Here is a 16,752-nt window from a genome sequence, read left to right on the forward strand (position 1 = left end):
TGAGTTCCGGAGGTATCCCCTGCGCTTTGGGCGAGCGCTTGCTGGCGGAGTCCCTCGAGGGAGGGACAGGTCTTCTGTTCTTGGCGAAATTGTTCTTGCGTGGGCCCCCCCTCTTGAGGCCACTGGTCGAGGTTAGCGAGGTCGGAAGGTTGAACTGGTTCGGGGGGGATGTCATGGTCGGTGGTTTCGGCTGGGGCGACCGGAGGCGGTGGCGCCGGCCATTCGGGTTCTTCTGGGCGGTGGTTGGCACGGGCGGCCATGGACCGGGTGGTGACGCACGCCCAGTCCGGGACGCCTAACATCCCCAGGTGTTCTCTTCGCTCCACGGCTGCCCACGGAGAGCTTTCAAGGTCATTTCCAAGGAGGCAGTCTACGGGGGCATCGTCTCGGACTGTTACTTTCAACATGCCGGAGACCCCTCCCCATTCGAAAGGGACGCAGGCCATCCGACACAGACTTTCCGAGTTATCGGCTGATCGTACAGGGCAGAGAATGTTCGGTAGATACTGTTCTGGGGTCACCAGGTGACAGCGGACGGCTGTTATACTGGCCCCGGTGTCACGAAGGGCTTCGGCCCGGCGTCCATTGATGCTCACCCATTGGCTGTACTTCTGGGTGTTAGCGGGTAGGGGGACCCGCGGGACCATGTCTTTCCCCCCTAAGCATGCTAGAGCCATGGCGGCTGGCTCCCACTCCTGATGCTCTTGTTCGTACTCTTCCTGCTCCTCGGAGATCTGTTCTTCCCCTAGGGCCGCGGCGGCCACTTGGCGGGGTTTTGGGCTCTGGTACTGCGGGCAGTTTGGGTCGTTTGCGTAGTGGCCGACTCGTTGGCATCGGTGACACGTGACATTGGCTCTGTACCCCGGTCGCGCCGGGGTGCTGCCCCGGTTGGCCGGGGGGGTGGTGCTGGTTGCGGGGGCGGCCGGAGCGTTGTCTCTTCCTCGTCCTTGGCCCCCTCCTCCTCCTCCGGGTCGGTGCTGACCATTGTTGTTCCGGTTCTGTTCGTAGAACCCATTCCGGCCCACTCTGGTGATCTCCCACCGGTCAGCTTCTGCTGCGAGCTGCCGGGGATCTGTTAACTTGCTGTCGAGGAGGTGCTGGCGGAGTTCAATGAAGCAATTGTTCGACAGATGCTCCCATACCATCAGATTGAACAGTTGTTCGTAGGTCGTGACGTTGCTTCCTCTGATCCAGCCCTCGAAGGCTCGGCTAAAGTAGGTTACATAGTCCACCCAAGTTGTACCCGGGATGCGGGTGCAGTCTCGGAACCTCTGACGGTACATCTCGGGTGTGAGGCCATAGCGGGTGAGGAGTGCCGCTTTCATATGGTCATAGGAGGTCATCTGGTGGTCCGGGAGCTGTAGCAGGGTGTCGCGGCCCTCATTGAGGAATCTCCCCCATAGACCGGCTCCCCAATCGCTTCTATCGATCCGGTGTGCAGTCATAGCGATTTCATAGGCCTTAAACCATTGCTGGATGTCGTCCTCTCGGAAATATTCTCGGACAACATCCTTGGGGATGTGTACCTTTTTCTCTGTGGTCCCTGAGGTGTGGGGCCGCTCGGGCACCCCTGCTTCTTTATTCTGTTTGCGCAGGTTGATCTCGGCTAGGTTCCGTTCGTGTTCGTACGCCAGTTTCTTTTCCTCGAGCTCCCTTTGTCTCTGTTTCTCCTCTCTTTCTTCTCGGAGACGCAGGTGCTCTAAGTTGATTTTTTGTTCGGCCAGCTTAAGTTCAATGTCCATCTTGAGTCGGGCCATTTCCAGCTCGTGTAGTCGGGTTCTTTCTCTTTCCTGGATCTCGTCTTGCGAGAGACCCGTTCTTTGCCCTTCAGGGGCCGTGGTGGTTTTTTCTGCGGTGCTTTGATCGGGGGTTCCGGCAGCCCCGGTCTCTGCCCAAGATTCTAGGGCATGCTTAAAATCGTCTTTGGTGCTTAGTCCGGTGGTAGCGATACCCAGTTCGATGCAGAATTGTTTTAGTTCACGATGGCTGTACTCCTCCAGTTTCTCCATTTGGAACTTCTCGGTTGATCCGCTTTCTTTAGTTGACATTGTGATTTCGTCGTGGGGTGAGCTACTCTCTGTACGTTATGCGGTGATTCGAATCGCGCCGCTGGCTACCAATGTTAGACGGACCGGGAGGGTCGGCCGAGATTACGGGGAGAGGTCTCCGGGGAGAGCCGTCTCCAACGACTGTACAGACAAGTAACTTCCCCCCCACAGACGGACACCACACAAGGTTGAAGGTTAACGAGACTTTATATGCAATTCTTAGGTTACGATGATATGATACAAGGAGGTCTGGACTCAGGGGTCCCCTCGGTTCTAGTCTCTGGCTTAGGAAAGGGGTAGCGGGACAGTCTTGTTACCAATGCGTGGAAATAGCTCTCAATCCTCGAGCTCGGCGTTCTAGATGCTCGGGCCGCGGCGGAGCCAGCAGGTCCCGAGATGGACGAAGGAAAGACGACGGTCCGCGGCGGAGCCTGCAGGTCCCGGTGAAGATGACGGTTACAACGGTCCGCGGCCACGCCAGCAGGTCCCGACGACGATGAAGGATGTGAAGGTTGCGAAGGCTGTGGCAGCGCCAACAGGCAGGACGATGGTGCACAAGACAGAGCTACGGCAGCGCCAGTAGTCCGTCAAGGATGAGTTCCTCTTTACGTCTCTCGACTCCAAGATACAACTGCCTTCCTGCTCTGGAGCTGCCCCAGTTATAGGGCTGGCGTGCTTTGATGTCCGGACCCTCGCACTTGGAGGTCGGGAGGTCCGGGATGAGGGAGTCCAGACACCCAGCAGGGGGGTGGAGCCAGCGCCCGGGGAGGCGATGGGCGAGCGGCCCTTGGCGGGGGAGAGCCATCGACACCTCTTTCTCCCATTGACTTGCCAAGTAGCCCGCTCACCTCCTGGGTGGAGGGTGGTGCCGGAATGTCTGAGGCCGGGCCAGGCCCAGGGTTGAGGTCGATCGGGGGCCAGGCGGCCTCGTGGTGGAGTGTCCAAGATGGCGCCCCAGGCTGGGCGCGTGGGCCGGCAGTGGATCGGACCCACGAGGTCGACATGCTCGAGGGCAGGGGTCCCTGAGGGGACGGAGGACGGGCAATGGTGGTGTGTGGTACTTGCGTGACTGGCCTCGGGCCTGGTTGGGCCGGGGGAGAGCGGCCCTTCATGTGGCCTGTCCAACAGTTGCGTCGACCTTGTGAGGTTTGGAGCCCTTTGGCTGTAAATGTTTGTTCGGGTCGACCACCCATTTAGGGTCGACGTGTTTAGGCTGAGCGGCCTTCTTGGGGTCGACAGTCTTTTTTGGCTCGACGCTCTTAGGCAGGACGGCCTTTTTCGGTTCGACGGCCTTGGGGTTGACGAACACTTTTGGCTCTGGAACCTTCTTAGGGACGACGGTACTGGGCCCTGGGGCGTCCGAAGGTTTCGGTTTCGGAGCTGGATGGCGGGGCTGGCGAAACTGTTTTTGGATCTTGGCTAAGGCCTATTGGCGATGCCTCGACCGGAGCCGTAGGTAATGGGTCGACTGGTGTCGGGGGCTGGGTACTCACGGTTTGCCCCGGCTGGATCTCGTCATCGGAGGCCGAGTAGTCCTCGACGGTGACGATGTCTAGGTCCGAATCTGGAGCGTGCGATAAGTCCTGGTCATCATCAAAGATGTTTTCCGTTTCCGGTGCCTGTTGCTGCATCTCTTGAAAAGACATGTATGTTACTGCTTTAACTGGTTAAAGTTAAACAGAGCCTCAGCATCACAAAATGGATGCTGCTGCCACATACACAAGTCTGACCTCCTGCTGCTGGACGAAACTCCGGCCGGGGAGGCCTGGACAATAGGTTTCCTGTCCAGGAGGTGCTGGCACCTCCCCAGACAGGGGTTTTGTGTATTGGGGCAGGGAGGGCTTCATTCAGTAAATGCATCTAGACACTGCCTTGGGCACACAAGGTGCTCCATGCATAGCCCGGTTCAAACCAGTTGCTGGGGCACTCCAGCCCCAGCTCTGGTGCAAAACTGGACAAAGGGAAAGGGGTGTAACCACCCCCTTCTCAGGTCCACCCATAGGAGGGACCTAGGCAGGTAATCCAGCCCCCATCCTTAGTATAAGTATAGAAGCTGTGTCCCCAGGACTTCAGATTATCCTAGAACGAAACTTTGATACAGAACTCTTGGACCTTCGACATTCTATTTTGACTAGAAGGCGGAAGACATTGCCCTTGTGGTCAAGGAGTGACCACCCTGTTCAAATAGGCACCAACAGCAACTTTGCCGGTATGCAGTTTCTAAGCTACTGCTGGAACCCGACAACTCTGCGACTCAAGAACTGGACTTCCAGACTTCTCTCACCACGACCGACATCCACAGCAAAGCTGAGACCTGTGGCGGACACGAGAGATGTGAGACCGGACATCTTGGATGTCCTGCATTATGCTAACTGCACTCCTTTCCTAAAGCCTCAGTAAGTTGTGAATTGGGGTACAAGAAGCCCCAGCCCCGAGCATCATTTGAACCAAAGCTCAGGCCTCCACACTCCGCGAGTGTCCCATGGGACCCACCTTCACATTTGTGCTCAACACGTCTCCCCATCCAGTTGTCCGTTGGCTAGTGAGCCCCCCAAAGAAGCCATCTTGAAACTACTTTGCTTTCTTTGTTGCTCCAGGGTTGCTTCAGCTTCCCTGCAAAGGAGAAGCGCCACAGACCATGCTGGTCTGCAACAGAGACAATCTTGACATCCTGCATGGGTTGCAGTTGCCAAGGTTTGTTGGGGCTGATCCATATACCGACACTGCAGTCATCTAGGTCCATTGTGGGACAGCTCAAATCCAGCTCCTGCTCATCGTCGATGCCTCCTGGACCTCGTGGCTGAAGAGTAAAGCTCACCATCTTCACCTGCAAATCACCCGACATCGCCTGGATCCTTCCTGGTTCCTTCCTGGTCACTGGCTAGTGACCCAGACTCTGTCCCCTCTGCTTTCAGGTTCTTCACATTTCCGATCCACCCTTGGATCCATCCGGACACTTTTCTTCTGGTCAACTGCAGCACTTCTTTGCAGCTCTCCATAGAAAACGACAACGAAACCTGACACGAAAAGATACCTATGCACCCGGCTTCCCTGGGTGAGGTAACTCGAGTACTCCAGTGCTCCCGTGGGTATTGACCCTTCTAGTGTCCTAGTTTAAAAGGGTTCCATCCTAGTCCATCCGGAAGTGTCCTTAATCTTTAACTTTGTAACTTTTACGAACACCATAGAAAGTCAATGGGAACCCGCGCCTGTGTTTAGACACTGCACGCGGCTCCTGTGGGACTCCTACTTCCTAACAACTCGTTGATTAGTGTATCCCCAGCGATTCTGCAGGCCCTAGGCCTGCTTTCTAACTCTCACGTGGTTCTTATACCACTTACTTAGTATATGGTTAGTGAGGCCCCTAAGGCATAACGTATGCTGTGCAACTTATTGTGTATTAACTGTGTGACTTGTATTGTATTTTTACCTCTGACCTCATAGAGAGTGCAGAGGGGTTGTGTTAGAAATAAATACATATATATTTGATATATACCTGGTGTGGTGTCCTTTCATTTGGTATTCAAGGGATTATATATGGTAAAACAGCTGGCTTCACATGCTCTTTGAGGTTTTAGGCTAAGACTGCTGGTTCATGCTACCACTAGGATAGCTTTCTATAAGGTTGACTTTACAACCACCATCAATAAGGGTCGATTAGACTGGTGCAAGGTGTCCACTAGAATAGTGGACATCATATGCCAGGCTAACTTCTCACAGCAGGTAGTTCATTTGATTGAGTCCTTCCTTTCTGCCTGACACTGATCCAGGGTATCAATAGGGCAGGAGTGGCCAAGACACTGGACTTCACTTGTGGACAAACGCAAAAGAGGAGGCTTTCTTGTGTTGCAGAGGTTGGCGCCAATGAAGTGTGCGCCAAATCTGTCTGATGCAAGTGCATCGGTGCAAGCAGATGAGGGAGAACACCCTAAGCCCTCCAAAGTAGACCCTAGGGTCGAAACATGAATCCAGCAAGCCTATGCACACGCTAATATTCCAATGTTCAAAAGGCCATTTGTACAAATTCTTCAGAGAATCAAAAGGTACATGTATCATACAAATTAGATCAAAAAAGTGCGGTTGTGATTATCTTGTCTCCTTTTATCCGAACAATTGCCCAGCCAACACGTGTTTCTTCAGGGGAAGAACCCCCTGACTTCACTTGTGGACGGTCACAAGGATCACGCCCTCCCCTCTCTGTTCAACAGATGCCTCCATGAGTCTTGGTTAGAACCAGGACTTCACTTTCAAAGCTGAGCTGATGACCCCCAGCACTAGAGATGAAGGCAGGGCGAGGGGGCGAGGTCTCTTCATCATTCAGGGATGGATGAATAGAATCCTTTTGAGTTTTATTCATTCTACCTGACGCTCAGTTTATCACTCATCAAATGATAACCAGTCATTACATTGTGGGATTGATTTTTCACCCTCCTGTCTGCCCAAACATGTTCTTATTATTCTAAAGGTCCTCTTTTTATTTCTCTTACTGTTGACTCTGTTTTCCATTGTGTGTGAAGGCTGGCTGTCTTTATTCATTCCATGTCTCTACCACAAGCCATCTTGTTGTGAATTCTAGCTCTTCCTGTAAGCAGATGATGCATACAATCTTCTGTATGGTGCTCTGACATCCAGGGAGCCTGGTCAGCATTATCAAAATGCAAATACAACAAAAAATCAATGTGGGTATAGGTTTATTCAAATTCAGTGATAGAATATCCAACCTTAGCTTTACTAAATGTTCATCCACTTTCAGTTCTGATGTTGTTGGGACGCACGGCCAGCATTCATTCGAGGTAATATTGAATCTTGGACTACATTTACACCCCTCCACACCCACTCTCTGCTGCCACTGCAACCAATGAATAGATGCAGCTGAACGTAGGCATCGAATAATCTACAAGAAATGAAACTTATGCGAGCAGGAGGGGAGACTCCATAAAATCTGCATCCTTTGGGGGACATTCTTCTACTCTGGGTGCTGATACCACCTCAAGACAACACACTGCTTCTGCTCTGGAAGGGATTTAATCAACGTCCATCAACGCAGAGAGAAGGACAGAAATGCAGATGAATCAGAAAAGCCCCACCCCCTCCTCCCCTGCTCCTTACCGGATCTTCTGCAGCCGGGTGTCCGGGTGCTTCAGGGCCTCCCAGATCAGGGTCGCACCAGTGTCACTCAGTTTATTCTGACTCAAGTCCAGTTCCAGAAAAGAGCGGCTGGAGCGAAGGGCGGCGGCCAGAGCTGCACAGGAAGCACTGGTTATCGAACAGCCATAGAGGCTAAGAAGGAGCGAGAATTAATAATCCTATTGATAGAGAAAAGCCACGCCCCTCCCCCCCCCTCCTCTGTTCCTCACCGGATCTTCTGCAGCCGGGTGTCCGGGTGCTTCAGGGCGTCACAGAGCAGGGTCGCACAAGCGTCACCCAGTTCATTTTCACTCAAGTCCAGGTCCAGCAAAGAGCGGTTGGAGCGAAGGGCGGCGGCCAGAGCTGCACAGGAAGCACCGGTTATCCGACAGAAAGAGAGGCTAAGAAGGGGCGAGAAAGAGAAAGAGAGAGTGATGTTAATGTTAATGTTATGGAATCTTGTATAGCGCATGGCTACCCCAGCAACGGGGCGTCCCAGCGCTTGCGGACATACCTAAAATTAATGCTACAGAGGGTGTCTTAAATGGACGCAAACAGCCAAGTTTTTATAAGTTTACGAAATAGCAGATGATTTGAAGTGGCTCGAGCTTTTAGGGGGATGGAGTTCCAAAGCTTAGGGGCCAGGTACCTGAAGGAGCGGCCACCGGCTCTGCTCCTCTGAATCTTAATGGTACGTGCTAAAGAAAGGTCCGCTGAGCGGAGTGCGCGCGTAGGAATATAGAAGGAGCATAGTCCTTGAAGAGTTTGGGGGCCAGCGCTGTACAAGATTTTGTGAGTGAGACAGAGTGTTTTGAATTGAATGCGTTGCTTTATAGGCAACCAATGTAGTCGCCGGAGAAAGGGGGAAGTGTGACAGGTTTTGGGTAGAGCAAACAAGACACGGGCAGCGGCATTTTGTGCTCTTTGCATCCTGTTTATTGTGGTCGTGTTGGAGCCTAACATAAGGGAGTTGCAATAATCCAGATGAGAAAGGACTGATAACAAGTCAAGGAGAATCCCTGGAGAAGAATATTCACTCACTCACACTAGATATTCTGAACCTCATTCATAATCACTGGTCACAAACTAATTTATACCGTTCACAGACTTTTTATTAAAAAGAAATTGTCACATATAAATAAAACACAGTTCATTACATAATAAATTCTGAAACTCATAGGAGAGACAACTTATTAATACGATAAAAACAGCATTAAAAATAATTCATCAATGTATATAAATTTCCACAGAAAAGGAAGCACACATTTAACACATCCTATCTAAGTTCATCAAAGCTAGATTTCAAATGAAGCACATGACATTTGTAATTGGAAACAAAACCCCAAAAGTAAAAAACATTTGTAAATGATACTAATTTCGAGATTCAAGAGCCCTTGTTATATTTTAGAACACATCTCCATTTCTCGAATAGACCTGATTACAGAGATTTCCTGGGCTTGAATTCTAAGGAACAAGAAAGAGCGTCGACGCGTTTCGGTGTCTCTGCCTTTAGATAATGGCACACCTTCCTCAGGACAATTTTGGAGTAGTTGGGGTTAACTTCATGTGTCCTTCCTTTAAAAATAAGGTTCCTTGTCTTATGGATAAAGCCATGACCTCACGTTATCCTGGATATTTAAATTCGACCGTTGGAGTATCCGCGGTCGTTTTAGTCAGATCCCTTGCTCTTTTATATTTTCAGGTACAAATGGGTGCCCTGTCTGGTAGATGGATGATCCTTCGGTTATAGGAGTTTCATCTGTTATAAGAATGGGATCCCTTCTTGATTTGTGGGGTCGCCTTTTTAAAGGATGTGAAGAACAATTCTCTGGATACGAAAGTTCTGTAGCTGAGGCCCCTACTAGTGTAAGGGGATGCCTCCTCCCCGTGGTATTCTTTCTTTCATGCGTTCCCCGTATACCTCTGGGTAGTGGTAGGTGGCTTGGATGTGGATATGTCCGTTCTTTGGGTTCGTTCGGTTTAATCCGACCACGGGTGCGTCTGCTTCTAGTTTCTGCTTCGCTAGAAGCAGACGCACCCGTGGTCGGATTAAACCGAACAAACCCAAAGAACGGACATATCCACATCCAAGCTACCTACCACTACCCAGAGGTATATGGGGAACGCATGAAAGAAAGAATACCAAGGGGAGGAGGCATCCCCTTACACTAGTAGGTGCCCCAGCTACAGGACTTTCGTATCCAGAGAATTGTTCTTCACATCCTTTAAAAAGGCGACCCCACAAATCAAGAAGGGATCCCATTCTTATAACAGATGAAACTCCTATAACCGAAGGATCAACCATCTACCAGACAGGGCACCCATTTGTACCTGAAAATATAAAAGAGCAAGGGATCTGACTAAAACGACCGCGGATACTCCAACGGTCGAATTTAAATATCCAGGATAACGTGAGGTCCTGTCTTCATCCATAAGACAAGGAACCTTATTTTTAAAGGAAGGACACATGAAGTTAACCCAAACTACTCCAAAATTGTCCTGAGGAAGGTGTGCCATTATCTAAAGGCAGAGACACCGAAACGCGTCAACGCTCTTTCTTGTTCCTTAGAATTCAAGCCCAGGAAATCTCTGTAATCAGGTCTATTCGAGAAATGGAGATGTGTTCTAAAATATAACAAGGGCTCTTGAATCTCGAAATTAGTATCATTTACAAATGTTTTTTACTTTTGGGGTTTTGTTTCCAATTACAAATGTCATGTGCTTCATTTGAAATCTATCTTTGATGAACTTAGATAGGATGTATTAAATGTGTGCTTCCTTTACTGTGGAAATTTATATACATTGATGAATTATTTTTAATGCTGTTTTTATCGTATTAATAAGTTGTCTCTCCTATGAGTTTCAGAATTTATTATGTAATGAACTGTGTTTTATTTATATGTGACAATTTCTTTTTATTAAAAAGTCTGTGAACGGTATAAATTAGTTTGTGACCAGTGATTATGAATGAGGTTCAGAATATCTAGTGTGAGTGAGTGAATATTCTTCTCCAGGGATTCTCCTTGACTTGTTGTCTGTAGTACCCTGTTCCCTGGAACTTGTGGGGTCATCTCTCTTTTTGTAGTAGAGAAAGGACTGATGCCTGGACTATGAGTTGACGGGTAGGGGGCTCGAAAAACCCCAAAATGGGTCTGAGAGAGCGCAGACGCCCGTAGCAGATGCCCGCCACTTTTTTGGCATGGGATTCCATATTGAGCGAGTTGTCAAGCATCACTCCCAGATTTTTAACTAACTCTTTAGGTATAGGAGCTGATCCCAGCGCAGGAGGCCTCCAATGCTCGTCCCAAGTCTGCGTGCCATTGCCAATCAGGAGTACCTCTGTTTTGGAGGAGTTTAATTGAAGACAGTTGTTGGATAGCCACCTAGATATGGCCAGCATGTCTTCATGGAACTTCATTTGATCAATCACATTGTTATTGGAGAAATTAAAAATAAGTTGTGTATCGTCCGCATATGATATTAGTTGTATCTTACGTTCCCGGGCCATTACGGCCAGGGGGCGTACGTACACATTAAACAATGTGGGGCTGAGCGCAGACCCCTGAGGCACCCCACATTCAAGGGGGAGCCTACTGGATGAGTACGGAGGGGCGTGCACCTGGAAGGAACGGTCAGATAGAAATGACGCGAACCAGTCCAGGGCTGTTTCCCTGACTCCGATCTCCCACAGTCTCTCGAGCAGTATCTTGTGGGAGACCGTGTCAAAAGCCGCACTCAAATCCAGCAGAATCAGAATAGAGGTTGTGCCCATATCCAGTGAAGCTTTCAGATGTTCTGTAACTGTTAGCAAGGCAGACTCCGTGCTATGATTCGCACAGAAGCCATTTTGGGACTCATCTAGGATCCCGTTGGACTCTAGATAGACGGTCAAAGTATGATTGACATGTGCTTCTGCCACTTTTGCAAGGTAGGGAAGCAGTGAGATGGGACGGAAGCTATCAGGCCGATAGGGATCAAGTGATGGTTTCTTCAAGAGGGGCACTACTTTGGCATGCTTCCATGATTTAGGGATGGAGGCTAGCTGAAAAGACTTATTAATCAGCTCCCGTCCTGCCTGTAAGGCGGACTCACGAAGAGATCTAAACAATTCGGGTTTGATAGGGTCATCTGGGGATCCTGATTTTACTCTTAGTGTAAGGTGTTCCATGGGGTTGATGGGATTAAAGCATTAGCAATTCTTAGGATTTATTACCAACACTAAACCAGTTATAAACAAGGTAGAAATAATCAGACCAGCAGCTCTCATGGCCCAGTACTCTCTGATCCAAGGTGAGTAAAAACACTTTAACTCCTCCCACTGTCACGTGGCTGGTCAGGCAGGGGCTGACAAACTTTCACTTTAGTAGTGAAAAAAAAGGTGAATGAGATCCATTGCAAAGACATCCTCCGTGTTACCCACCCAGGTACAGTACAGATGCCTGGTATTATAGTACTGGATCTCACAGGGCACCCACCCAGGTACACTACGGATGCTTGGTGTTATAGTACTGGGTCTCACAGGGCAGCCCACCCAGGTACAGTACGGATGCTTGGTGTTATAGTACTGGATCTCACAGGGCACCCACCCAGGTACACTACGGATGCTTGGTGTTATAGTACTGGGTCTCACAGGGCAGCCCACCCAGGTACAGTACGGATGCTTGGTGTTATAGAACTGGATCTCACAGGGCACCCACCCAGGTACACTACGGATGCTTGGTGTTATAGTACTGGGTCTCACAGGGCAGCCCACCCAGGTACAGTACGGATGCTCGGTGTTATAGTACTGGGTCTCACAGGGCAGCCCACCCAGGTACAGTACAGATGCTTGGTGTTATAGTACTGGATCACAGAGGGTGGCCCACCAAGGTACAGTACGGATGCTTGGTGTATAGTGCTGGGTCTCAGAGGGCAGCCCACCCAGGTACAGTACGGATGCTTGTTGTTATAGTTCTGGGTCTCACAGGGCAGCCCACCCAGGTACAGAACGGATGCTTGCAGTTATAGTATTGAGTATCACAGGGCAGACCACACTGGTACAGTACGGATCCTTGGAGTTATAGTACTGGGTCTCACAGGGCACCCACCCAGGTACACTACGGATGCTTGGTGTTATAGTACTGGGTCTCAGAGGGCAGCCCACCCAGGTACAGTACGGATGCTTGGTGTTATAGTACTGGATCTCACAGGGCACCCACCCAGGTACACTACGGATGCTTGGTGTTATAGTACTGGGTCTCAGAGGGCAGCCCACCCAGGTACAGTGCGGATGCTTGGTGTTATAGTACTGGATCTCACAGGGCACCCACCCAGGTACACTACGGATGCTTGGTGTTATAGTACTGGGTCTCACAGAGGGCGGCCCACCCAGGGAAGTACGGATGCTTGGTGTTATAGTGCTGGGTCTCAGAGGGCAGCCCACCCAGGTACAGTATGGGTGCTTGGTGTTATAGTACTGGTTCTCAGAGGGCACCCCACCCAGATACAGTACAGATGCTTGGTGTTATAGTACTGGGTCTCATAAAGGGCAGCCCACCCAGTTACAGTACGGTTGCTTGATGTTATAGTACTGGGTCTCACAGAGAGTGGCCCACCCAGGTACAGTACGGATGCTTGATGTTATAGTACTGGGTCTCACAGGGCAGCCCACCCAGGTACAGTATGGATGCTTGGTGCTATAGTACTGGGTCTCACAGGGCATACCACCCAGGTACAGTACGGATGCTTGGTGTTATAGTACTGGGCCTCACAGAGGGTAGCCCACCCAGGTACAGTATGGATGCTTGGTGTTTTAGCACTGGGTCTCAGAGGGCAGCCCACACAGGTACAGTACGGATGCTTGGTGTTATAGTACTGGGTCTCGCAGAGGGCAGCCCACCCAGGTACAGTATGGATGCTTGGTGTTATAGTACTGGATCTCACAGGGCACCCACCCAGGTACACTACGGATGCTTGATGTTATAGTACTGGGTCTCACAGAGGGTGGCCCACCCAGGTACAGTACGGATGCTTGATGTTATAGTACTGGGTCTCACAGGGCATCCCACCCAGGTACAGTATGGATGCTTGGTGCTATAGTACTGGGTCTCACAGGGCATACCACCCAGGTACAGTATAGATGCTTGGTGTTATAGTACTGGGCCTCACAGAGGGTAGCCCACCCAGGTACAGTATGGATGCTTGGTGTTATAGTACTGGGTCTCAGAGGGCAGCCCACACAGGTACAGTACGGATGCTTGGTGTTATAATACTGGGTCTCACAGAGGGTAGCCCAACCAGGAACAGTACGGATGCTTGGTGTTATAGTACTGGGCCTCACAGAGGACAGCTCACCCAGGTACAGTACGGATGCTTGGTGTTATAGTACTGGGTCTCACAGAGGGCAGCCCACCCAGGTACAGTACAGATGCTTGTTCTTATAGTGCTGGGTCTCTTAGGGCAGCCCACCCAGGTACAGTATGGATACTTGGTGCTATAGTACTGGGTCTCAGAGGGCAGCCCACCCAGGTACAGTGCAGATACTTGGTGTTATAGTACTGGGTCTCACAGGGCAGCCCACCCAGGTACAGTATGGATGCTTGGTGTTATAGTACTGAGTCTTACATAGGGTAGCCCACCCAGGTACAGTATGGATGCTTGGTGTTATAGTACTGGGTCACAGAGGGCAGCCCACCCAGGTACAGTACAGATGCTTTGGGCTATAGTACTGGGTCTCACAGGGCAGCCCACCCAGGTAGAGTATGGATGCTTGGTGTTATAGTACTGGGTCACAGAGTGCAGCCCACCCAGGTACAGTATGGATGCTTGGTGCTGTAGTACTGGGTCTCACAGGGCAGACCACCCAGAGACACTTAAACATCATGTATCACAGCACACATAATAACAAACAACGACTGAAGGGTATCACAACATGAACTTCCCTGAGTGACCTTGTGAACTCAGTGCTCTTAGATATGCAGAATTTGTCTCTTTGCTACTCCTAGAAAGGGTCCTTCCATATCCAAAGATGGCCGACGCTTCCTGGCTGTACTGGGCCTTGCAGAGGGTCATCCTCATGGAGTCGGTTCAAGAAGCCACCTCCAGCACTGCAAACACTGCTGAATATTCAGATGAGGAAGAGGAAGGCAAAGCCTGCTAGTAACTTCTTCTTCTGAAATGAGGTGACTGCTGGTCTTTTTTTTCTGGGGGGTCTGTTCTGCGCCCCTCATTACAGCCCTCTTTAGTCTCTCCATGAAGTACAGAGATGAGGGGTTGAGGGGACAGCACCAGGGCAGGCAAGGGGCGAACCAGATACAACTGGTTCCTGAGCACTTTGTTTTGCTCAGCCCCTCTCTCTATTCACAGGATGGGTCAGGGACATCAGACACACCACAGGGGGTGGAGCCAGCATTGTGGGAGGAAAGCCCAGCCCTATTCACGTCCCAGTTGCACTCCTCCCCAGCCATAAACATGCAGATCTCCCATTCACAACCCGGGCAGACCCATCCGGACTCCAGGAGCCTGGCACACCAGCCAGCTCCAGCCAATCACAAGCCAGCACCTTCACTGCACACACAGGCCAACTTCTAGAAGTGGCACTTCCACACTAGACACAATAACGCCGCACACATCATCTCGCATAATTTAATCACACGAGTTCGCACATGCCAAACTCGCACCTGCACTCCCCAAGCATCAGGAATTACCATGGACACACACATTCCCCATGCATTCCTATAGGAGGGCAGGAAATCTCATACATGCACTCAGAGCGCACACACTTTACACTGTGCCACGGTGCTAAAGTGCGCAAGGACCAGAAATCATTAGAATTATGTAACACTAAAAGGCAAAAAAGTTCAGGGGTGAACCTGCCAGAAGGGCCAAGTCCAACACTTATGGTTTCAAATTTTGTAATATTTTAACTGACACTGACCAAGCCACCCCCTGAGTTCTAGAACAAGATGCTAATTTAGACTCAGTAACAAGTCATCTGGGTTAAGGCATCCTTGATATCTTTCTGTGACAGAAGATACAACGTGAACAGCAGGACATGAGGATATTTGACCTGTGCTGGGGAGACCCCTCCTGGAAAGGGGAACATTCAGTCAATGTCCACGCTGGCACAGTGCCTGGTTGTGAGCAGTGATGCTGCAGTGAGATGGATGAGACGAGTATCTACATACAGAAGTCTTGGGTTTTAGCCAAGGATGACGCAGAAGCCCCTTGAAGTCTCTCATGCGCTTAGATGCTGATATGGTTTCTTGTCGCAGAGCTTCAAACAGCATATGGCTAACAGCACTGCTGGAAACACAAAGGAAATAAAAGGCCCAACCCTGTGAGCCCAATTCTATCTTCATCATGCATGGCTGTGCACATTGCTGTCACCAAAAAGTCCCGTGAGGTGGTAAATAAAGTTGTAGTATCAAATTCCACAAACTGTGACTGCCCAAGATTGCCATGTGTGTGAGCTGTGAGTGAAGGATGAGAGCAGGAACTTGTTTGCTTAACTCACCCTTGGCCTACGTCAGATAGATGTGGTGTGCTCCGCAGTGCAGGAGTAGTTACTATGTTTAGTTTTATGTGTGCCTGGGAAGGGTACAGTGCAACGATGAAGAAGTGCTGTGCAATGCATGTGTGGTTAGTAAATGTACTGGGTGCATGTATGTATGCCTGATGAAAATACATTACGTGAGAGATGTGCTGCAGTACACGTGTGGAGAAAACATGTGATGAATGTATGTGTGCTTGCGTGGAGTACCATACCTGAAGGGTGAAGTGTTGTGCAGTGCCCACATAGTGAGTGTGAGTGCTGGCCGTGCATGTTTTGAAATGACACAGCCGTGTTAAAGATAGAAAAGCTTCAGTGATGAACAGTGCGTGCAGCCTACGTTTGTGCGCTGACAGCATGTGTGCATGTAAAGGTACAATGCATAGCGATATTAGTCCTGAACAGTAAGTGTACTGTGGGTGGGCCCGGAGTAAACTGCCTGCATGGGTACCGTGTATGGAGGGCCCTGGGTTTCATTTTGGGAAACCCAGGCCTGCCTGGTGAAGGCATGAGGAAAATCCCCCGTCAGATTTGTGGATTCCTGCGTTCATGTGAGCTTGGTGATGACACACTGGAGGGAAGAGACCCCCTTTACATGTCAAAAACCTGCTCTTTGATTCAGTGATAGGTCACAAGGAAGGAGCCTGAAAACATCTCAGGAAGGGACGTGGGGCTGAGTAGAGAATCATAAAGAGTAGGGCTTGGGCCTGGGATTAACCCTTTGATGCACATATCACTACGACTGACATCCAGGTATAAACTCTGGTCACTCCCATGAAGTAAGTTCTAGACAATCATCTTCAGAGTCGTGGCTGATGGGGAGGACCCCTTTCATGAAGGAAGATGAAAAGGAAAGGTGCCCACCCCCCAAAAATCAGAACCCCAACATAAAACTTCAAATGTGCAGACTCTAATTCACATTTGGTGTCTGGAACAGGAGTATAAGAAGGGGAGATTGTGTCCCCAAAAATTGTCATCCGCCAAACAGCCGGACAAGTTGTGTGAGAAGGGGAAGCGCCACAAGACTTCTGCCTGTGACCAGGATTG

The 16,752-nt window shown here is 50.2% G+C and overlaps 1 protein-coding gene across 1 annotated transcript in view; it reads right to left on the reverse strand.

The window, feature by feature from the left end:
* Positions 1 to 16,752, reverse strand: part of LOC147659589 (NACHT, LRR and PYD domains-containing protein 12-like) — a 495,706-nt gene that overhangs the window by 76,806 nt on the left and 402,148 nt on the right. The window contains exons 8-9 of the mRNA XM_086951623.1: positions 7,406 to 7,576; positions 7,158 to 7,328 (exon numbers count right to left, since the gene is read on the reverse strand). Coding sequence (XP_086807749.1) covers positions 7,158 to 7,328; positions 7,406 to 7,576 — 342 coding nt within the window. The remainder of the gene's footprint in view (positions 1 to 7,157; positions 7,329 to 7,405; positions 7,577 to 16,752) is intronic.

Source organism: Lissotriton vulgaris, unplaced genomic scaffold (assembly GCF_964263255.1).
Source record: "Lissotriton vulgaris unplaced genomic scaffold, aLisVul1.2 SCAFFOLD_774, whole genome shotgun sequence".
Classification (NCBI taxonomy): domain Eukaryota; kingdom Metazoa; phylum Chordata; class Amphibia; order Caudata; family Salamandridae; genus Lissotriton; species Lissotriton vulgaris.